The following is a 23,882-nucleotide window of genomic DNA, read 5'->3' on the forward strand; positions in this document are numbered from 1 at the left end:
TGGACAGCCTGAGGGTGCCGTCCCCCGAGCGCGGCGCCGAGAGCAGCGCGGCGGGCCCCGGCGCCGAGCCCGCGGGCAAGGAGGTGAGCTGCGGGCAGTGCGCGGCCTCCTTCGCCGGCCTGCAGAGCTACATGGAGCACCGCTGTGCCGGCGCCCGCCCAGCCCCGGCGCTGCGGGCCGACAGCGGGAGCGACACCAGCGAGGACGGCGAGGAGGAGAGCGACGTGGAGAACCTGGCCGGCGAGATCGTCTACCAGCCCGACGGCTCAGCCTACATCGTGGAGAGCCTCAGCCAGCTGGTGCAGAGCGGGGCTGCCGGTGGCAGCGGGACTCTCCCCTCGCTGCTCCCGAACTCTCTGCCCAAGCAGGGAGATCCCTCTGCTGCCGCTCCCGTCTACCCACAGATCATCAACACTTTCCACATAGCCTCATCCTTCGGGAAGTGGTTTGAGGGCTCAGACCAGACCTTCCCGAATACCTCAGCCCTGGCGGGCATCAGCCCCGTCCTGCACAGCTTCCGCGTCTTTGATGTGCGACACAAAAGCAACAAGGATTACCTGAACAGCGACGGTTCTGCCAAAAGCTCCTGCGTATCCAAAGATGTTCCCAACAATGTGGACCTGTCCAAATTCGATGGCTTTGTGCTCTATGGGAAGAGGAAGCCCATCCTGATGTGTTTCTTGTGCAAGCTCTCCTTTGGGTATGTCCGCTCGTTCGTGACCCATGCCGTGCACGACCACCGAATGACTCTGAGTGAGGAGGAGCGGAAAATTCTTAGCAATAAGAACATCTCCGCTATCATCCAAGGGATAGGCAAAGACAAGGAACCCCTTGTCAGCTTTCTGGAACCAAAAAACAAAACTTTTCAGCACCCTCTCGTTTCCGCAGCTAACCTCATAGGCCCTGGACACAGTTTTTATGGTAAATTCAGTGGCATTTGCATGGAAGGTGAGCAGGCCCTCCAGGCCGGGGCGGCCAGTGGAGCTGAGCCGCCGCCAGCAGCGGGTGTCCTGGCCCCCGGTGCACTCCTCAACCTGGGTGGGCTGACCAGCTCGGCTCTGAAGACTCCCATTACCTCAGTCCCCCTGGGCCCGCTGGCTTCCAGTCCCACCAAATCCTCAGAGGGGAAGGACCCTGGGGTGGCAGGGGGGGAGAAACAAGAGGGGGACGACCAGGACAGCCTCTCGGAAAAGGTGGAGCCAGCCGAGGAGGTGGAAGAGGAGGAGGAGGAGGAGGTGGAAGAGGAGGAGGAGGAAGAGGAAGAGGAGGAAGAGGAAGAAGATGAGGATGATGAGGGTTGCAAAGGACTATTTCCGAACGAGTTGGAGGATGAACTGGAGGACCGGCCCCAGGAGGATGTTGGGGCTGTGGCAGGCAGTGGCAGCAGCAAAAAGGACCTTGCTCTCTCAAACCAAAGCATTTCTAACTCTCCCTTAATGCCTAACGTGCTCCAGACCTTGTCACGGGGCACAGCTTCTACTAGTTGTAATTCTGCTTCTTCCTTTGTCTTTGATGGTGCAAACAGGAGGAATCACTTAAGCTTTAACAATGAGGGCGGCGGAGCCAGTGTGGCCGAGGGCAGCAGGAGGCTGGACTTCATCGATGAAAGTGCCAATAAAGACAATGCCACAGCACCAGAACCAAATGAGAGTGCAGAGGGTGAGGACGGGAGCTACATCTCCCATCACCAGCACGCTGGCCCCCTCTGTGAACTCGGGGGTGGGGAGTGCCCCTCGGGGAGCGGCGTGGAGTGCCCAAAGTGCGACACGGTCCTGGGCTCCTCGCGGTCGCTGGGTGGCCACATGACTATGATGCATTCTCGCAACTCATGTAAGACACTCAAGTGTCCCAAGTGCAATTGGCACTACAAGTACCAGCAGACGCTTGAGGCGCACATGAAGGAGAAACATCCCGAGCCAGGTGGCTCCTGCGTCTACTGCAAGAGCGGGCAGCCGCATGCCATTCAGGTCATGGCTTACTCAGCATTAAGAGTCCCATGTTACAGGGGAAGGGAGAGATGGGGACATGCCTGGGTCCTGGACACTATTCAGGCATAACTATATCCTTCCAAACCTTATTGATGGATGAGCACACAGACCCAGCAACCAGACCCATTTGCAGCAGACTGCACAGAAAAATGAAGCTACTTCAATGCTTATAGCTCCAGGCAATTTGCACCTTCTCACCTCATAAAAAGAGAGAGAGAACAAAAAAACCAAAAACCAAACCTACGTGGCGGTGCGAGGTGTGCGACTATGAGACCAACGTGGCTAGAAACCTTCGGATCCACATGACCAGTGAGAAGCACATGCACAATATGATGCTGCTTCAGCAGAACATGTCCCAGATCCAGCATAACCGGCACCTGGGCCTCGGCAGCCTGCCGTCCCCCGCTGAGGCCGAGCTCTACCAGTACTACCTGGCACAGAACATGAACCTGCCCAACCTGAAGATGGACAGCACTTCCTCAGATGCACAGTTCATGATGGGGGGGTTCCAGCTTGATCCCACCAACCCCATGGCAACGATGGCTCCATCTCTAGGTGAGGCTGAAGGGGTTTCCATCACGTTCATGTGGGAGACCCAGCAAAGGCAGCCCATGAGCTCCCTTTGTGTGGTGGTCAAGCATGGAGGCTGCACAGTGCAAATTTCTCATCTGTGTTCATCCAGAGCAGTTTTTCCTCATCTTGTGGCTTTTGTAGTACATTTTCCAAGAGTTTTCATAGGGAGTTAATGGAACAGCAGACGCGGGTTACAGATGCCATGGCACTGAATGTTCTTCGTCGTTGTGGAAAGCATCCTAACTACAGTGTTTCCTGAGAACTCCTGGGTTTGGTGGGGAGTGGGAGTAGTTTGGTGGATAGCTTTGAGAGAAGGTGCAGTCACCTGCTGGCACTCCCAAAGGCAGGTGTGTTGTTTGGGGTTGGTTTGTTCCACGCTGTGTTACCTTGAGAAGACGAGGTGAGCAGGTTTGAGAGGGGTGGAAGGGGTGGTGTTCCTCTGCTGCTGGTCACAGATGGGATTGGAGGCTTTTGAAGCTCAGAGCCCCTCACTGCTGAAGCACGGACAAGTTGTATAAGTTGGGAGCGTTTTAACTGAAGTTCCTCAAGTAAATGACAGGGCCTTGGATGTCCACGAGCTGCTTGGGGAGCAGTGTGTGAGCTGTGCACTTGAGGGTGCAAGTCTCACACAGAGGGTTGCAGAGGGAGGCCCTGCCTGTGTTAATAAGCACTTGACACCAGGTTGGCCCTTTTGGCTCAGATACACATGCTATGAGCTTTGTGAGAAGAGAAGCAGATCTTTTCCCATTCTTACACTTTGGTCCAAAACTGAGCAGAGCATTAATAATTCAGAACAGTCTGGTTTTGGGTTTTTCCTGTATGGTGAGTTCAGGAGAGAGTGTCTTAAAGAGTGCCTGCTTCTCAGCAAATAAGTTGCAACATAAGAAATGAAAGTTGCAACATAAGGAAATAACATCTTTTTGATTAACTGAGGAATTGTTGACCTGGTTCCTTTCATAGGATTGTTAAGGTAAGCTGTCACACAAATCAAGGTAAAATACCAAAAAGCTGTAAAAAGAGCATAAATGTCTTAAACACAGAAAAGGAGAGCGAAGTGGCACAGGAGTCCTGGTTTGTCTCTGTGCTTGTTCAGAGTTTCTCTGCATCTCTCAGGTGCTCTGGTGTGAGCAGGAGCCTGTTGTACTCAGTAGCTGTGGGTGAGCAGAGCTGAGCCCTGGTTTGAGGAGCCAGCCTGACAAACATGGGGTCCTCCTGGCTCTCTGTGACACGCTCTCACACTGGCTTTATTAGTTGATTCTTTACCTTGTCAAAACTGTTTTTAGAAGATTCTTCACCATTTTGAACTCTTGGACAAGAGATGAGATATAACAGTGCAGGAGTGGCACTTCTCAGGTTGTTTCTGTCCGTGCCATGTCCTGCACTGTTGCCAGCTTGTGACAGCTTGTGACAGCAGTGCGGTGACCTCCCTGTGAGGCGGCCATCCCCAGGGCTTGTGACTGTTGACCTTTGTTTTCTGTGGTAGGGACTGTGCTTAGCTACTGCATGAGGTAGCATTTGCTTCTCCGGGGAGGCAAGAAAAAACAGAATGAAGTGTTAATGCTTTTCTTGAAATAGCCACAGAAAGTTTCAGTGTGATACTATGGAATTCTTCATCCTCTCAAAGTCTGTAGGGTTTTTCTTGCTACCTTTGATGGGCAGAGGGCTGGATGATCCTTGAGCAGGAGGGTAGCAAGGGTGACAGTAGTCCGTTCCCAGCCTTCTGTGCTGGCTGCAGTAACTTTTTTCTTCAGCTCTGATGCAGACCAGCAAACAGAGGAGTGGGCAAAGGGACACACACAGCTGCGTGTGGTCTCCCTGTGCTTGTGGGTACACAGGTGGCACTTGGGGAGCAGCTCGTGTTCTGCTCTGTGTTTATCTTCTGGAATTCAGCCTTTCTGACCTCTCTTTCCCCTTTTTTCTCGGTGCAGTGGGTGGCGAGATCCCGCTGGACATGCGGTTGGGTGGAGGACAGCTGGTGTCTGAGGAGCTCATGAACTTGGGTGAGAGTTTCACGCAGACCAATGACCCGTCGCTGAAGCTCTTCCAGTGCGCTGTGTGCAACAAGTTCAGCACAGATAACCTGGACATGCTGGGCCTGCACATGAACGTGGAGCGCAGCCTCCCCGAGGACGAGTGGAAGGCGGTGATGGGGGACTCATACCAGTGCAAGCTGTGCCGCTACAACACCCAGCTCAAGGCCAACTTCCAGCTGCACTGCAAGACCGACAAGCACGTGCAGAAGTACCAGCTGGTGGCACACATCAAGGAGGGGGGCAAAGCCAACGAGTGGAGGCTCAAGTGCGTGGCCATTGGGAACCCAGTCCACCTGAAATGCAACGCCTGCGACTACTACACCAACAGCCTGGAGAAGCTGCGCCTGCACACCGTGAACTCCAGGCACGAGGCCAGCCTGAAGCTCTATAAGGTAAGGCTTGGCTTTGCTTCATCTTCTTTCATTTTCCAAGGAAAATCTAAGTTGAACCACAGTGCACTGTGACCCTTTGGAGATGAGCTGCTGAGACCTCTCCATTGGCCCCCAGTCTCACTGTGTTCTCTGGGTGACTGTGGTTGTCCAGGCTTCAGGGCACTAGGTGTTCACTCCACAGTGCTTTAGAGGGGGCTTGTGTGTCTTGTGGCACTGCAGCTGTGATACCCTGCACAGAAATGGAACAATCCCTGTTAGAAAAGTTGTGCAACGTGACGTTTGCCTGTGTTTTGTTGGCCCTTTCCCATGGAGTTTGTCACTCTGTGTCACTGGAAGGCTCTCAGAGGGGTCAGTGTGCTGGTCCTGGCAGGGCCGTGGCTGCAGTGCTGCTGTGCTCTGTGCAGTCAGTGCTGGGTGTGTGAGCAAAGTGCTGCTGGCTGCTGGAGGGGAGGGGGCTGCAGAGGAGCCGTGAGCATGGCCCTGCACCTCGCAGGCCTTGCCTGTTCCATCCACGGCGCTGTTTGGGCTGTCACTCCCATCTTGTTGTCTTTTCCCCCACCCCCCTCGTGCGCGTTATCTTTATAACCATTATAACCATCTTCTCTTTCCTGTCTCACCGGTCTGGTCCCCAGCCCCCTCCCCTTGCTGGCTGAGCCCTATGGGCTGTAACCCAAGAGGAGCTCCGGATACAGTAAATAGTCCTTTCACTCGTGCAGCAGAATTGCTCCAGACGTTTCTATTGATTTTCACTGGACTTAAAGCTTCACCTTTTTCTCTAATCATCCCATAATAGCTTTAGTATGAACAATCAGGTACGAATTGCCATAAATCTCAGCAGCCGCATCCCCTCCATTCACACGTGCTCTCCCCTCATTGTCTGCTCATTCCTCACAGGATTTTTGTATTTTCTGCCCTCATCCTTTTCTTCCTGCTTTCCCCCAGCTGTGCTGAGGTTTCTTTATATACACACAGAGTGTACCTTGCATTTTTTAATTGCTTCTTTGAAAACTTTTCTTTATGTAATGGGAATTTAAGAGCTGACATTGAGCTCTATGGTACCCACCCACTTCACAGTGTAGACACGTTTTCAAACCTCCTGGATTTTTCCTAGGAATTAACAGTTCCAGCCAGTTCAGGGAGGAAGGTTACAATCAGGAGCATCATATGAGGTTTACCTTGAGCTGTGGTTGTTGGACCTACCTGGCATTGGTGGGGAGCTGCTCAGAGCAGGGCTGTGTTTCTCTGAGCTCATTGTTGAGGCCAGGATGGCTGTGACAGCAATTGTTCCATCCTGAGCTGAGATCCAGCCTCACCCATCAGAGTCTGGCTCTGGAAATGATCAGGTGTGCACATACACCTCTGCTCTCTGGCATGCAGGAGGCTGGGAGAGTTACACACCTTGGAAACTGGGGGCAGCACAGTCCCCATGAGACTTCAGGAACCCAGCTGAGGGAGCTGAGTCTCCTCTGTGGAGGTCAGTTTGGGGTACAAGAGAGCTGTTTGAAAGCTGTGTTATGATTTTTTTACACACAATGTTGTTCTTTGAAGCTTACGTTGCAAAGGTTTAAAGTTTTCTTTATCCAGGCCCTTCATCTACAGTGGGTTCCAGTGGGGAAAACAATTGAGACACTAGAATTCTTTCACTGGGGGGAAAGAAAAGGGAAAAAAAAGAAAAAATGGAAAAAAAAATCCCACCAGCGTCGGGGGACGGGCAGAGGTTCTTGTAATAAAGATTGCTAGGATGTTTTCCTTGGGCAGGCACAGAGGAACTGTCAGTTTTCAGGTCTGTGAGAGGCCTGGGCAGTCTCAGTGCTGCTCCAGCCCTGCATTGCCTCTGACACAAAGCAGTGAAACACCAGCTGAGGGATAACACATTCCAGAGTAATGGATTCCTTTGGAATGCTCCATGTATTGGCCTTCAGGTATGGCTGGGTAAAGCTGGGAGCAGAGGTTGGTGGATGGCTGGGTTCACCAGTCTTGCTTCAGCATGGCTGGAATCAGGGATTGATTTAATGGAAAGCCTCTCTGGATGAGGCATGGATCAGACAGCTGCAGCAGGGCTCTGGGGCCTTGGAGCAGCAGTAATGCCATGTCTGCTGATAACTGAAGGGATGCAGCAGCACTGGGGGGAGTTCACAGAATGGTTTCTCTTCTCTCAGGCCTTGGTGTGGTCTGCAGTAAATTGAGATTGATTGGATGTTATTTTTCCTCTTGCTAATGTAATCCATTAGCCTGGCACATGCATAATCAGTTTAGAGCACAGTTAACTGGATGTAATCGAGTTCTTCCCTGCCTGCTGGAGAAAATCCTCTCCAGATGCTGCTGGGTGAGAGCACACACTGGGCTTATCACACACAATCCTCCTTATTCTGCTGCTTTTGCCATTTTTTTCCTAAATCACATGTTATTGGCTGCTTGCATTGCCCAAGTGCCACTTCTGTCAGTGTTACTTGCTGCCAGAAAATGTGATCTGGACACACTGTCAGTCCCTAGTCGGGTGAACCTTTTAGTCTTCTCCTGCAGCACTGCCAGTGCCAGGGGAGAAGGTCTGGTCTTCTGCTGCCATCTTCATCCTGCACATCGCAACAGCTTCTGCTAGGCCTCCTCCCTGGCAGGGTAAGGGAGAGGAATGCCAGAAAACTGGAAGGGTCTGGTAACCTTCCCTTTATTGTTGTGCACTCCCAGTTCCTTGCTGTCCCCCTAAAATTCTGTGACTCAAGTGGAAATCCTGGTTTATCTGGAATTGCTGGGGGAAGGTGGTGCCTGTCCTTTGCTGTGACTGCTGAGCACCCTGGGTGGCTGAGGGGTTTCTGTCCTGAGCATTTCCCTGCAAGGCAAGGGCACCACTGTCAGTGCATGGCATGGCATTTTGGGATGGATGCTCTGGCTTGAGGCAGATGATGGCTTTGCAGACCCTGCCTCCCATGGCTGGGACATGCTGTGGCCTGGCTGACAGGGGTTGTGGGCAGAGGCAAGGGCAGCTCCCTGGGGCAGGGCCAAGGCTGTCTCCCCGTGGCTGCAGAGCCTGGGCCTGGAGCAGAACAGAGCCTTCCTCACATCTGGAAGAGGTTGGGCACAAGCTCCCAGCATCTCCTGCACAGGTGGAGTTTCCAGAAGGAATTAATCTGCTTGAGAGAGAGCCAGGTTTGGACATTTCCTACAACTTCCTGACAATCTCTAGTTCAGAATGTGCAGCTCAGAAGAAGTTTAAACAAAGAACTACTGAAGAAACACATGCTGGCCAGACTGCCAGCAAGTGCCTTCAATGAGTTCATTCAGTGTCTTCCTTTTCAGTGTTTCCAAGTGCTGAGTTCACTTTTTTAGGGAATAGGGAGTCTGGAGCAGAGGGTTTGGGTGACGTGGTGCCATGCATAGAGGCTCTTTGTTAGCTAGAGATGCAGAGTGTGCAGGAAAATGACTCTTTAATATCTGTGCTCGTGGTGGTAGTGGCGATGAAACTGTGCATGTGTGCTGACTCTGACAGAGGCAGAGCTGACCTGTGGGAAGGGAAGGAGGATGTGCAGCTGTACACCCAGCAGAAGGCCTCAGTTCCACCATGGAGCAGCATTGTCCCATTGTGCCTCTCCCACAGGGGCTTCTGTCTCCTTTGCTGGCCACAGGATTCTCAAAGAAACTCGTTGGAAAATCCCCAAAAAGTTTTAATCCCAGAGGATGCATGGAATATTGTATGAGATGTAGCTACAGAATGATGATGATGATGATGATGATAATGTATTCAAATGCAATGTCCTTCCATAACAGAACAAGGCAAAGAGTGCCTTCTGTAATAGTGGTTAACTTTGAAGTTAAAATGATGTGAAAATGGGTGAGATACTGTTGGATACAGTAAAGGGTGTGATCTATGTGGAGTTACCAAAAAGCACCTCAGGTGCTTGTGGTAAACGAAACAACCCCTGAGAAAACAGAGCAGGGGGAACCTGGCCAGAGTCCACAGAAAGCCCAGTGTGATCAAATAGGAAAGTATTTCATGTGGAGGTAGGGCAAGAGAAGAAGGCCCATGTTACAGGGAGGGCAAGGAGAAGAGCATTCTTCTCATGTGTTCAAAAGCAGAATTGAAAGGTACCTCTTTATGGAGGATAAATCCTGAAGGGCGGTCTCACCTGGAGGAGCCATGAAGGGAAGAGTCACTGGCTTAGCAGGACTCTGCTCTGGGAGCTCTGGAGGAGCCCCACAGGACGGGGCAGAGGCTCCTGGCAGTACTGTGGGCCAGAAACTGCAAAGCATTAAGTCAGCAAATTGATAGAAACCGTAATAGAAAAGGACCCTTAGATCCAGACCGTGGGTCCCGTTGGGATTGACAGCTATTTTGATACAAAAAGCTCTCTGTATCAGTTTAACCCTTTGAGACCCGTCCTCCATGGGGCTGCATGTTTCTCTGAGTGACAGATTTCTCCGTGGCACTAAAAGATGTCTTTACCTTCCTTTAGGTATTGAATACCAGAGTCTGTTAGTACAGGATCACAGAACTTTTCCTTTCTCTGCACTGCTTTTTGAAAGGGCTGGAATCAGAACTGCTGAGAGCACACAGCGTTGCTTGCTCTATGTTTTATTTATGGGCCTCTGTCACTTAGGTTTTTCTTTCAAGTTTTCCAGTAAGTGCTGAGCCATGTGCAGCCAGCAGCTTAGTAAAGAAACCACCCTGTAAAAGCAACGTAAATAACAAAGGAGTGAGAGTGCAGCTGGAGCAGGAGCCCTGGTCAACAGCAGGAACCAGGAGCTCCCCAGAACATGGAGCTAAAAACCCTTGGTTAAACCGGGTTTAGAAGTTAAAGTATTTGTGAGAATGGGCTACAAAACCCAACTAAACAAACCAAACACAGGGAAAAAAAAACCAAACAGAAAAACACCTTGTCAAGCTTTATCCTAATCTATATAAGCTCGGTTTTTCCTGGCTTCTGTAGCAGCCTGTGGGCAGAGCAGCAGGAGTGGGTCTTGGCTCTCCCTATTCATGCAGAGCTGTGAATTGGCAGGGAGGGTCTTACAGAGCTGTTCTCAGCCTCAGGTGTCATCTCAAAAGAAGGTGTCATCATGTTGGATGGAGTGTCAGTGTGCATCTGACCCTTTCCCATGCATGATGCCAGTTCTGCCTGTGTTTATGGTTCATTCTTTTATCCTGGCAACTTTGGAGCATGAGTATTTAAATCTCCAAGCAGGAATTTTTCCCGTGTGAGGTGATGCTTCTTGTTGGGATGTTCAGGGAGAGGACAGGGTGGTTCTGGCCACAGCTGTGGTGCAGGGTGGCTGACAGGCTGTGGCAGACCCTGCCTTGGTGGCACCAGCTGCCAGCGAGCCACTGTCCCTCCCGTGCTGGTGTGGGAGGCGGCTGCTCTGCAGAGCACAGCGTGGACGGAGGGAGGGAGGGGTGCTGCTCCAGATCCAGGAGTCTGGCCCTGTCCTCTGGGTGGTCAGCCGCTGTGAGCAGTGGTAGGCATCCACCTACTGTCCTGCTTGCAGCTTCAGCTCTGCCGCGGGAAGCTCCAGGCAGCAGACCTGAGAGGATGCTTGTCCAGGACAGGTAATGGGCCTGTTTGTTGTGGCCTTATCCAACTGGTCTGCGGTCTTATCCTCATGGTTTGTCAGGGTCTTATTCACAGCACGTCTGTCAGAGTCTTTCCCCCATCCTGCAGACACCCAGCACAGGCAGTTGAGCAAGTCAGGGTTTGGGAATGCTGGAGCAAGGAGGCAGAGGAGCTGGGAGCAGCTTGGTGTGAGGCTGCAGCAGGCAGGTGGCACTGGAGGCAGGGCACAGAGCGTGTGCCAAGGGGCTGTGCTCCTGCAGCTCCCCTGAGGATCCCACGCTCCCTCTGGCCATCGTGTTTCTCTTTGCAGAGGTTGTTCAGGAAACCTCCCAGTCAGACCATTCCCCAGACTCCTGAGCAGTCACACTCCCAAGGCCAGAGATTTCACTGCTGGGACCAAAGCCCCTCCAGTGGTGGCTCCAGTGACCCGATGGGTCCCCTGTGACTCCCACACCCCCTCACCCAGTCACACCAGGTTTCCTCACCAGTTCCACCCCAGGTTTCCCATGGCACAGCCTCAGATGTCTCATTCCATAAAGCCATTTATTCCTGGTGTAGTAACAGAGAAACAGAGCTGGTGCCTCTGAGGAAGGATCCCCAACAAAAGAGCACCTGGGCTTTTATATCCTCACAGTCTGCCCACGCACAGCTCTCCAGGTCTCAGTTCCTGCCCCTCTCTTCCTGCCCACCCACCTTGCTGGTGTTACTGGACTCCCATCTCCTTTGTTATCCAAGCAGCTGGCACTTCCCAGTTCCTGCTGTGTCTCCCAGTGTCCGTTCACTTGGCTGGTGTCACCTGTGTCTGTGCCCTTTGTTATCCAAGGCTTGGCAGCTCACAGCCTCCTGTCCTGGGCTGGAACCCAGAGCTCAGCTGGCATTGCAGTCTGTCTTGAGTCCAGCTGCCTGCACTGGATGGATTCCTCAGCACAGGTGATACACCTCAAAGGCCTCAGAATGCTCTGGTTCCTTTTCTGGTTGGGCAGGGTCAGGTCTTCAGGGCCTTGGGTACCAGCCCTGGCCAAGCACCAGTTCTGCAGCTGTAGGCTCGCTGGCGACGACCTCATTAAATTATGGATGGGCTTTCATTAGCATCCATCTCTGGCAGGGGCTGGTTTGAAGGGAGGGGCCCACAAGGTGCTTTCCCAAACCTGTTCTCTGTGACCTGGCATGGACTGCTGGTTTCTGTTTGGCTGTGTCAGTGCATGGGGCTGCAGGACGCTGTGTTGTCCTTCTCTGGCTTTAACTGAACTAAAGAAACTGTTGCAGCAAAATCCCGGGAATTGCTATGGAAGCAGCATGGGAGGTTCTGTGTTTGCTATCTCATAGGGAATTCATTAAATTACAATAAATAATGTATGCATGGTACATAACTTAATACCATAATGGGCTTTTTCCCCTTCTTGCCAGTCATAAAAATCCTGCTCCTGCACTGTGACGTGGGCAGCCAAGTTCTGCAAGTCAAATTAGGCAATAAAGTTGCACTTGTGCAACAGGTTCTCTGCAAGCTGAGCCTTGGGGTACGGCCGGGCAGCTCTGGTGAGGCTGGCTCAGCTGCTGGGAGATCCTGCTGTGGCAGAGAGGCACAGCTGGGTGCTGCAGCCCAAGGTGCTGGGTGCTGCAGCCCAAGGTGCTGGGTGCTGCAGCCCAAGGTGCTGGGTGCTGCAGCCAGGGCGCTGGGTGCTGCAGCCCAAGGTGCTGGGTGCTGCAGCCCAAGGTGCTGGGTGCTGCAGCCCAAGGTGCTGGGTGCTGCAGCCAGGGCGCTGGGTGCTGCAGCCCAAGGTGCTGGGTGCTGCAGCCCAAGGTGCTGGGTGCTGCAGCCCAAGGTGCTGGGTGCTGCAGCCAGGGCGCTGGGTGCTGCAGCCCAAGGTGCTGGGTGCTGCAGCCCAAGGTGCTGGGTGCTGCAGCCCAAGGTGCTGGGTGAGGGCGCTGGGTGCTGCAGCCCAGGGTGCTGGGTGCTGCAGCCCAGGGTGGGAGCTGGGGAGCTGGTTGCAGCAGACAGGGATGTTCTGATTTAACTGAGGAGGATATAAATGCCTGACTTGTATCCCTGCCTGTCGTCTCTGAACAGACCTGCAGAATGTGCTCAGGCTGATGGACATTCCCGTTTGGGTTCCACCGCACAGATGCAGCAGTTGGGGTTCTCTGACCCAGCTGTGGCCCCTCGGCTGCCCCGCGGCCTCTGGGCTGCCTGGTGCCCCTCATTTGGGCCGAACAGCCACATCTCACCCACCCTGCTCCTCCCTGTGCTCAGGGAAGGATGGATACAAAGAGAATCACCTGGGGAAGTTTCAGGCAGCAGTAACAAAGCCTGTCTCCACAGAGGGGAGGCTAATTACACAGCTAATTAATCCAACAGATGTCACTTTAAATGCCTGTTTCTTTGTGATTCTGTTGCACACATCATGCTGGTTAAACAGACTTCATGGACCCCGTTCAAAATGCCTGTGCAGGCTGCTGGGAGCTGCCAGGGAGACCCCAGGGTGTCCTGTTCCACAGGGAGCAGCAAGTCCCAGGCAGCCTGCTCTGGCTGCACTGTGCACAGGCTGCACATGGGGGAAGTGCCGTGTAATGGCTCTGCTGAGCTAAAAACTCTGAAAGAGCAGCTGTGAGGATCGAAGGGATTGTTTACATTCTTGCTGTGAGTACAGGGCTGAGGCAGAGGGAACCTCCTCCCACCACAGGGCTGGGGGCGAGGCAGAGGGGACCCCATCCTGCCTCATCAGCTCTGCTTGGCATGAGGAAGAGAGTTTGGAAACCTGAGCTGCTCTGGTGAGGTCAGCAGTTCACACCCAAGGCGGTGGAGGGCACAAAGTGCTGTCTTGTCTGTCTGTCTGTCTGTCTGTCTGAGGTGAATGTGGTCTGTCCGGTTCCTGCAGCACTGGGAGGGCTCCCTGCTCTGCCTCCTCAGGGGAGAGGCAAAATGACCATTTCTTCAATGTTTTAAGTGAGTCTCTGCTCATGAGGGCAGAGCGTGGCGTGGTGGCCCTGCAGAAGGCAGGAGCAGCTCCATATCCTGGTGTGAGCTGGTGCTGTGTGCTGAAGTCACTGTGGGACAGCTCCTGTCAGCCTCTCTGAGACTGCCCCCGTGCAACATCTGGCTGCCAGCTGGGGGAATGGGGACAGCCGTGGCACAGTGCTGTCAGTGCAGTGATGTTGTGCTGCCTTCCCCCCGTGGTGTGGCTCTGCAGGCTGGTACCATTTGGGCAGGGTGTGAACGTGTGTCCCTCACCTGAGGCCAGCCTGCTGTGGCCAGGCGCTGTCACACTGCCTGGGCATGTCCCCATGGAAAACTGGGCTTGGGAAACGTCCCACCTTCTGTGTGTGCTGCCTTGGCCTTTTGTTCTACTTGGATACCAGAGGAGTCAGATGGTTCCCTGCATCTCACTGAGCAGATTGCTTCTGGACACAGTGGGTTCGTGGCTGCAGCGTGGGACCAGGGCCCCCAGCTGTGTGCTATGGGGGAGCTGCTGGAATGGAAATGCAGCCCCAGCACTCTGGAAATGCCCCATGAGAGAGTGCTGGAGGCAGTGGTTGAGCTGCCTGGTACAGCTGCGGGGGAAGAGCATCTTCCTGGGGTCTCAGCATCCTCGATGAGTCGCAGTTGGCGGCTTGATTCAGTGTAATGGATGTGTGCTCATTTCCCACAGCTGATGAGGATTATATCAGCTTGGTTTAACAGTCTCATTTGCTGCTCCCAGTGCACACTTGTTTTAATGCGTTTCAGTTAATGAGGTAGAAGAGAGAATGAGGTGTTACTGTTTATGTACAGACAGCGAGGCTGTGCCGAGGGCTCTGGAGCCCGGCAGTCCCTGCCCAGTGCTCTCCAAGGGACAGCATTAGCTGGCATTTATAGAAAATTTATTGGCTGCGGTTTATCCAGGTGAAATTTCTCCCAGTGGTGCACATTTCTCTCTCCTGCCTACCTTATGCTTTATTGCAAGCTGCAAGACATGTTGCCAGCAGCCTGTCCACAGGCAGGGATGTCAGCGGGCTGAGGGGCTGGTGTTGAGTGTCACAAAACACCCCAACATGTTTGATGTGGGCAAAGCTGCTGCCATCTACCTGGGCTAAAAAGTTCTCCTGTGCCCCGAGGGGGTTTATTTATGGCTGGGGCACTCCGTGCTTTCCTTGTTGTACTGCTGTGGTGTTTTCAGGTCCCTGTGGGGTCAGGGCCATGCAGAGCCAGGCACTGGGTGAGTCGGCTCCTTGAGCGGTGCCCTCGGAGCGCCTTCCTGCTGTGTCCAGGTGTGGAAATGGACACCAGGGCCCTGACCAGTGTGATTCTGCCTTCCTGAGGAACTGGGTATCCTTGTGCTTTGGTGAATATTTGCCATGGGCTGGAGCTGCACTCCTTGGAGTGGCATCCCATGCGCCCAGCCCGTGCCTGGTGCCAGTGGATGGCTGAGGCCACTGCCTCCGTGCTGGCTGAGGTCCGGGCTGGCACCAGGGCTGGCAGCAGCCAGGGGCCGTGCACGCGGCGCTGCTTTGAAGGTGAAGCTGCTGTTGGTTTAAGCGGGAATTAAACAATTACCGCGTCTTAGTTCTCCCCACCTCCGGTGGATTGACTCTATAAATTGTCAGCCTGTTGACATTTTAATGTGAATTATGTCATATGGTATCCCCTTTGATTTCAGCATGCCTTAGTTTGTAAATACACGAGCCTCTCAAAGGGCTGTGGTTAGCGCGCACGCGGAGGCCTCAGGGGTTTTGGTGGGGAAGGAGAGCAGCGCTCGCTCTGGTGCCTGGCACGGCTCACACATCCATGGCTGCTGGAGTGCCCTGGGCTCGTGGGGCTCAGGGACCCACAGCCTGGCACCCTGTGCACCCCCCAGCCCCCTCTGTGCGTGGTGTGGTGCTCCCCTGCCCTGCACGGGGTGAGCGCTGCCCGCGTCGAGTGGGGTTTCTCCTGTGCCCATCGCTGGCCTGCTCCCCAGCCAGCTGTGTCTGTCCCCTGGTCTGGTTCCTACTGTGACACCCCTGTCCCCATCCAGCCCACAGTCTGTGCTGCACACAAACTCCTAATTCAGCACATCCTGGGCATTTGGGTCATTCTTTGAAAACTGGCCCAGAGAGTTGTAGTGTTCACATGGAGGGGCTTTAGGCAGGGCCAGCAGAAGAGCAGGGAGCTCTCCTGGGGTGACCCCTTCTGCCCTCAGGTGAGACTCACGTCCTTCCTCTCCAGCACAAAGCCAGAGGGTGTGAGTTTGAGAATTCTGATTTCCTTCGCTTTGCCCCCAGCAGCTGTGGGACTGCTGTGTAACTCTGGGCTTGGTGCAGGTGCGGAGCTGCAGCTGTACTCTTGGGGTGTGTGCAGGGTACATGCTGTGGCACCTGCTGCTGAGCCCAGGACCTGCCCCTGGGAGGGGGCACACAGGAAGGACAGTGCCTGGCTTTGGCTTTTCACCACTAGCAGCAGTGCTGGAAAGGGACCAGGTGCTGGCAGGCCCTCCGAGAAGGGACTTGCTGTCCCAGAGCAGGTTTCCAAGCATGCTGTAACCATAGGTGGGAGAGGTTTAAAGGCTTTGGAGACATGCAGATGATGTTTTCATGTCATGGGGTCTCTGTTACAGACACCTCTGGCTGCCTGTGAGTGTTTTTCATGGTCCCACAAAGCAGCACCTTTGCTTTTATCATTTTCACGCCTCCTTTGCTCTGACTTACCTGGATTTTCCAGTGCATACCCACCTAGGCCTGTCAAAGTGTCTGACTCTGGGCTGTGCAGGGGGATTATCCAGACATGAAACCTCCAGACTGACCTCCTGCTAACATAGGGTAACCATGAGCAGATATTTTTGCAGACAAGTTAATCCCATGTGGTCACAGAAATGAGAATTTTGGGGCAGCTGGAGTAACTGGAGTTACTTCTGCAATTTCATAAGCAGAGTTTAGAAATCTGTTATCTCCTCACACCTTTCTGTGAGAGATGCTGCTCCCAAAAAAAGGTTTTGTTGCTTCCGTTTTGTTTTTGAATTGCAGTGATCAGTCCACCCTCCTAATGCTGTGTTTGTCATTTACCCAGTGTGTGTCTCTGCAGACTGTCCACTGGAATTGCAGAGCCAGAACAGCTAAAACCAGTGGATAGTGGGCCTAGTTTTTCCCAGGGGTTTCTGTACCTGTGAAGGCAAATGCCAGTGGATGCAGATACACAGGAACAAAGAGAGCACCAAAGAGCAGAGACATTTATCATCTCGGGTGTGCTCTGTTTGCCTCAGTGTGCTTCTGCACTCCCTGTGTTTTCCATTGCTGTAGTCTGTCCTGGAGGGAATAGCTGTAACTAATGCTCAGAGCCATTCTATTCTCTTGTAGATCCCTCTGCAGAATTCTACTACAGTTGAATGAGATTTTAGATATACACAGGAAATACAGACAGCAAACCCAACTGTTCCTAGGCTGCGAACTGCTTGGTGGCAGTATGGAATCCATGAGCCAGGCAGTTGTGCTGCTGTGGATTGCTGTGGGTCACTGATGTGTCCTCCCTGGTGGAACCCAGGTGGGCTGGGAGCTATTACATGCCCAAGGACTGGATGGGTCTCCCAGTTAAATTTGGAGAAGGCTGTGTTTGAAGGTTTCTCCTCCCCAAGAGCTTGGTAGCTTTCCTTACAGAGTACTTGCTCAGGGGTGTGGGGCAAGGAGCAATTGCACGAATTTCTGCACACAGCTCTTAGGACACCTTGGTGTCCATTGAGTTCATGGAGCCCTCACAACCTTGCAGAACATAGCAAGTAGCAGGTTGCCTTAATTCAGCCCTTTGTGTGCAGACATTATTTTGGTTCTTAATTATAACTAGTTCCATACATATTTTTCCAGCAGGATTCTTGCCTCATTCTGTGAGTAATTATTCCATTTCTTTTTATCTTCCTCTTTCATTACATTGCCCCAGGCTTTGTCTAATACAATCCAAAGCTTTCACTGAATGAAGAATTATTTATTTTCTCATGGGCATTTCTGTGGTGCTTGTGTTCTGTTTGTGTTTCATAGACACTCAAAGAACTTACCTTGGCAGTGTGGTCTGAAATCAGCTTCAAATCTTGTTCAGGGTAGGCTGATGCCCAACATGTGTCTCAGCTGGTGCTCTGGCTGCCCAGCCTGGTGCCCAGCCCTGCAGCCTGTGCCACTGGAGAAGGGCTGCTCCACTGCCAGGAGCCTTCCCTGGCTCCAGGGTTTTCAGCTCACCTTCAAGACTCAAGGAGTACTATATATTTCCTCTTTCTGCTCCCATTCTGTCATATTAGTCCATCATAGCATCCTTTAGTTTTCCTTCCTCTCTTATCACCTGATGTTGAAAAATCCTTGTTGTGGACTGTGGGCAAAGGATGGGTGGGTCTTTTGTTTTTCCAAGGATCTCCGTTGGCTTCTGCATGGGGAGATTGTGTCCTCAGTGTCTTTGATACTGATACTCTGTGATTTATGGAGAGGATTGAACAATTGTCTAGTGCGTTGTTGTTACTGTTTTTGGTTATCTGCTGGGAGCCGAGGGGTACAGTGCTGTAAGAAGTTAGAAAGAAGCCGTATGAAGACCAGGAAAGCTTCAGCCCATCACGGCTTCCCTGGAGATGGATGAAGCAATAAATCCTGGGCGAGGGGAGTGGATCTGTGTCCGTAGTGTTTTATTGAACAGTGTGAGCTCAGGCTGGGTTTCACGGCTGGCGCGGGGTCCCACGTGGTTTCATGGTGCGTTGTTACAGCAGTCCCTGGTCACACACGGGGTCCCCTCTGTCCCCCTGTCCTGCCCCCAGCTCAGGGGCTGCTGGGGCTCTGCTGGGCTCTGGTCTGCAGCCCCTGGGGCAGCAGGAAGGGGGCTGGCACACCTGGCTGCCCCTGCACTTTGGGACACGGGGCAGGGCACAGGGGTGTCACACAGTCCTCAGGCTTTTCCTTCTGAGACCAGTGGTTCCTTTCCAAAATACTTAATATGGGGGAAAATAGCATTTTAATTTAAATCCTTAAAGCAGGCTCCACACATAGAGAGGGCTTTGGGTGGCTCAGTGAGCTGCATTTTCTCAGCTATGTTATCAGCACACGACCAAGGAGCGTGCTGCATCAGAGCCCCTCGGAGAGCCCTCCTGGGTAACACAGGGATCCTTCCCCTGGCTGCCCGAGGAAACCAAACATCACTGGTAGGGAGAGTCCCAGCCTGGCTCTGTGTTACAGAAAGCCCTCTTCAATCACTCAGCAGCTACACAATTACAATATGGACAACAGATTTCAATCCTGTCGTCTTTCCAGGTTCCCCCCAGACTTCTGATTACATAATTTACTTTTTATTCAGTGTTTTTCCATATTCCCAGGCTGCTCTAGTTCACCTGAATGTTCACAGCTTAGCAACTCACACTGAACTGATTATTTTCAAGTAGATGTACAAAATGTGTTATAAATGTCTGGGCAGTGGCATTGTGAGGCCTGCTTATGGTTACTGTCTTCAGTTGTTTTTTACCCATTTGTTTTCTTGACCCTGGAAAAGACAAGGCTCCCTGAATTCTTCAGCTCCTGCCTATTCCAGTACTGAGATAGGAGTGGGCTGGAAGCCCTGAGCCTCTTCCTTGGTGATGTTGCTGCATTCTGGCACAATTGTTTTTTTCTTTTTTCATCACTTCATCCTATTGTTGTCCATACAGTGCTTTTCTGGCAAAAGTGCAGCTTTTCCTCCGTGTTTCTCCAAGGATGGCAGCATCCGTGGAAGTACAAAGTGACAAAACTGTATGCTTTCCTGAGGATGAGAATGTCCCAAATCCAGGCTTTGGTTCAGTTGCAAGAGGAGTTCAACCATTCCCAAGTCTGTGCTCCCCACAGGAGCCTGCTGGGTGAGGCTGGCTCTGGGTGACACCCTGACATCCTGACTGGTCGCGGGAGAGGTCACCTTGTGTGCAGTTTGTTGGTTCCTGTTGGCCAGAGGTGCCCTTGCAGGGCTGTTGTGGGCCCTGTGCTGGAGCCACAGCCGGGCAGGGGCGTGCAGGGTTGAGGGCAGCACTTTGCAGGCCAGCTGATAGGAAATGTGCTCTCATGGTGCTGTGGTTTTAGCACTATAATTAGCAGGATCGATACTCGCGCTCCTGTGTGCATCTCCATGTGCAGCGGCGCTTGTTCTCCCAGGGGAGAGTTCGAGGAGCTGGAAGGTTCTCTGCAGTTAAGTTGTAGTTGCCCAAGGCTGGATTTCCTGTGTTGGCAAGTCGGCAGGGCAGCTGTGGGAGAAGAGGAGTGCCCAAGTGCAGTCAGACCTGTTCCTTTCCCCTCTCTGGGCTGCTCAGCAAGGGTACGGCGACCCAGGTGTGCAAGGGATGCCTGTGCTGCTGGAGTTAGGTACTGCAGCTGGACACAGCATCTCTGGCATCTCCTCCCTCCTCGAGAGCTCTTCAGCCAGCATCTCACCCTGTTTCCCCTGCCCTGGGAGGGATTGGCCAGCACAACTGGGCCAGTGCTGGCTCCCCATGGACTTTGTCCTTCCTTGAGGCATGGGAAGGAAGTCTTCCACAGGAGGACTCTTAGTGAAGCTCTTGGCTGTCAGCTGAACCCATACAGGTTTGCATCTTTGGGCATCTCTTCCAAGGAATGATTAATTAGTGCTTGCAGGTCTGTTGCACAATTAAAAAGGTGTGGGGGCTGTGATTACAAGTGCAGCCTTTCTTGGCGCTTGCTTTCTGTTAACCTCTGTTGTTCCCTGTGCACAGACCCCATGGGACTGTGGGTGTGCAGGGATGCTGCTCATCATGGGCAGCATGAGCAATGTCCTTGTTAGGAGCTGCTCCAAGACCCTGTGAAGAAGTTGGCTGCTGAAGCCAAGCAGTAGCTGGGACTGTGCCTCCCCCTGGGCTTTAGCCCCTCCTCATTAAGCAGGTCCGGGCTATTGATTGGGAGCTTGTGTTTGGAAGAGTCTTACTTACTCTATGCATTATCTTGACAGATTGATCAGACCTGATTGAGAACCTCTTAAAGGAACGAACAGCTGTAATGGGAAAGTTGGACTCTGTCATCCGTTAGGATGATTCTGGGAGCGAGAAGAACGAGGCTGACATCTTGGAGCAATTGTATTTACAATTAACATGGCTGAAAACGATTGCCTCTATTGATCCCCCCTTCCTGCAATTACAGCCCCATTGTTTACATTCCAGCACTTCAGTTATAAAAAGGAAATTCAATAATTATTGCATTATTTAAAGTTAAAGTGCCACAGAGTTTGCTGGCTATGCTTGCTGGTTGATTTAACGTTCAGTAAAATCCATGCTGAGCTCTCCATCCTTAGGCTGAGCAATATTTGGCTTTTAATGAGACTTCAAGGGCTGGTGGAGCAAACCCCATTTGCTGGGTCGTTTTGGGTTTGTGAGGGAACCCAAAACCTTGCAGCATGGCTTCATGGCTAGCAAGGAGAGCATCTGTGGTGTTCACTTACTGCCTGGCAGGGCTGGAGGGCTCAGAAAATACAGATGTGGTGGGGTGTAGGGATGGGCTGTTAATGGGGGCAATTGTGTCTGTTCTTGGGAACTTGGACTGGTACCTCAGGCTCTGTGGCAGGAGGGAGTGCTACATTTCCAGCCTCTAGGTAAGAAAGATAAGTATAAGATAAGCAGTTGCCACAAGCTCAGCCTGCAGAAACTCAGGGGCAAACGAGCCTGAGCCGCAGCACTGGCGCTGCACCACGGAGGTGTGAGCACAGAGGCAGGAGCAGGGAAGGGTTTGTAACGCTGCTCCTCTGGAAGCAGTCAGCAATTCAGGATGTTGGTTGGATATGAAAGAGCAGAAGTTCAGCTTTTGAACCTGCTGCTGGATGCAGGGTCGATTTCCCCCTTGCAGGAGGAGGGGGCTGCTGGCACTGCAGCCCGCCCCAGCACAGGTCCCGCTGCCGCCCCCGGCTCAGGAAATTCCAGCTGGGGCTGCAGGTGTGAAAGGAGAGCAAGATGGATTGGCCAGCCCTGACTTTTATGGAGTACTTGGAACAGACCAGGATCAGACAGCTGCATCCACATGACTTTCATTAAAAATTCAGATTCTTCTCTTGCAGGGCTGTGTGATTTATCTCGAGCAGCACATCAGAGGCACACGGGGGCCAGGAGATGCTCACGAGGCCCCTGAGGTCTGCAGCGGGGTCGGGTCCCTTTCTGTGGTGACCCATAGCCCCGCTCCAGCTCTGCTGTAAGGGTCACCTCCTGTCCCTCCCCAGGGGCGTACAGTCCTCCTGTCCCTGAAGGGTTTCCTACCAAGCCTGTGACTAATTACCCCTGTCTGACCTCACTCCGAGGAAGAGTCAGTCTCTGGGTTTTCTCCTGTGCTGCAGGAGATCAGGAGGTTTTCTCTTGATCTGCTGGCTGGGCTGAAGTGGTTCCAGTAGCTCCTGAGCTTGGGTCAGCCTCTCCAGGTAAACGCTAAAGCTCTGCCTGGTTTGTGTGCTGGTTCTGGTCACTGGCGCTGCTCAGACATCAGTGCTTGTAGGAGGAAGCCAGCACAGTGCATCTCTGTGGTGCTGCTTCTTTCCGTGGCTTTTGTGACCTTTCAGCAGATTTTTGGCTCCTTCTTCCCCAGCTGTGTCTGTCAATTCTTTGAAATCACTGCTTTACCCATCCTAACAGAGCTGAGTGCTGAGTTCAGAGGTACGAAAAGTGTTACATGTGGAGAAAATCTCTGCCAAAGATGTTGAAGTCTGACAACTTCTTTTTCAAGAAGCTCTGGGTAGTGGAGTGGCCTTTGTATTCATGGCAGGGCGTGCTGTGAAGTGGGAGAGCTGGGAAGTGATGTGGAGGAGGCTTCTACAGACTGTTTGTCAGTGACCCACACAGCACCTGGCCATACAGAGTGGTCAGAGCAGTGAGGAAGAGGATGTTTGTGCAAGCAGGAGGGCAGGGAACTCGCTGGGGCCGTGCCTGACAGGCTGTGCACAGCCCTGCAGTGCTGAGGATCCCAGGGCTGCAGCCACCAGTCTGTCACAGCCAGGGTGGGGAACATCATTCCTTTTTTCATGCTGGTTTGCTGCTGTGTAGCCTTTATGAGCTTATTTTCCCACTTTGGGTTCTGGCCCCCCGTCCTGTCGCCTTACCTGCTTGTCCTGCCCAGAGACACTCAGGCGTGTGCTGGGGACCACCATCTGCCTGCCCCTGGGCAGGGACAGAGTTCTGCTGCTGGTTGTCCTGCCAAAGTCTGCAGAAGAAGGGTCCATCCTCAGGTCTGGAGAGAGTTTTCTCACATGTTTTACTGCTTTTGTAGCATGGGCACCTCCTGAGGGTGGTGATGGGGTGTCCCCCTCCCAGTGCAAGCCAAGGACCTGAGGGGTTCCCAGTGCTGTGGGCTGGGCTTGTCCTGAGCAGCTCTCAGGGCCCTCCAAGGGGAAAGCTTTGTGCCAGTTAAGGCTGCAGAGCAACTGGGCTTTTACCCAAAGCACGAGATAGTTCAAAGTGGTGTTGCATCTGCCTGGTGGGTTGAGGTTACAGGTCAGATGTCCCCCAGAACAGCAGCTGAGCTGTTTAACATGGCAGAGAGGGACTGATGAACCCCTGGTGCCCCTGGCAGTGCTTCAGGGGGCTTCTGTCCTGTCCCCATCGGAATCAGGCTCATTGCACCGTGGCTGAATAAACTTGGTGCAGAAAAGATTTTGAGCAGATAGTGGTTTAGCATCTTTTAAAACTGAAAAGATTTTTTAACATTTAAAAGATGCAGAAAAGCTTAGAAATCAGATGGTGAATATTGAACTGCAGGAACAGCTACAGAGGTGTTCAGGAGAGTGTGTTACCTGTGTAACAGGTTACGTGTGTGCCAGCAGCAGCTCGGGGTCTCAGTGCTGGGTACTGGAGTCTCAGGTCCCAGGAGCATTGTGTGGTGTGGGCTGAGGGGGGCTGCCTGCACTCGGGCAGGGTGCTGCAGTGTCATGTTCAGTTCCATGGTGGTTGTGAAGTACTGTGGGGGAGGCAGCATAAGATGGGGAAAGGAGAGCTGGTAAAACAAACGGTTTGGGGTATGTGAAGGATGGAGGCAGAGAAACAAGAACTGACTGCAGCATCATTCCTTACTTTGTTTAAAAATCGGATTTTCATAGTCGTACCCTGTGAGCATTTTCTGCTTAGCAGAAGAAAGCAGTTCTGAGGCAGACGCTGGACAGTGACGGCTGGACCGTTGGTGTGGCGGGACCGGCCAGCGTGGCACCGGGGCAGTGCCAGTGGAGCAGTGCCAGTGGGGCAGTGGCAGTGGAGCAGTGGCACCAGGGCAGTGCCAGTGGGGCAGTGCCAGTGGAGCAGTGCCAGTGGAGCAGTGGCACCGGGGCAGTGGCACCAGAGCAGTGCCAGTGGGGCAGTGCCAGTGGAGCAGTGCCAGTGGGGCAGTGGCACCGGGGCAGTGGCACCAGAGCAGTGCCAGTGGAGCAGTGCCAGTGGAGCAGTG

At 52.9% G+C, this 23,882-nt stretch overlaps 1 protein-coding gene across 1 annotated transcript in view; it reads left to right on the forward strand.

Moving 5' to 3' along the window:
- The window catches only part of ZFHX3 (zinc finger homeobox 3), a 123,685-nt gene that overhangs the window by 39,931 nt on the left and 59,872 nt on the right, over positions 1-23,882 (forward strand). The window contains 3 exon segments of the mRNA XM_031060144.1: positions 1-1,967; positions 2,006-2,543; positions 4,490-4,986. The exon segment at positions 1-1,967 is cut by the window's left edge and continues 27 nt beyond it. Of these exon segments, the coding sequence (XP_030916004.1) occupies positions 1-1,967; positions 2,006-2,543; positions 4,490-4,986 (3,002 nt within the window).

The sequence above is a fragment of the Geospiza fortis genome, unplaced genomic scaffold (genome assembly GCF_000277835.1).
Source record: "Geospiza fortis unplaced genomic scaffold, GeoFor_1.0 scaffold102, whole genome shotgun sequence".
Classification (NCBI taxonomy): domain Eukaryota; kingdom Metazoa; phylum Chordata; class Aves; order Passeriformes; family Thraupidae; genus Geospiza; species Geospiza fortis.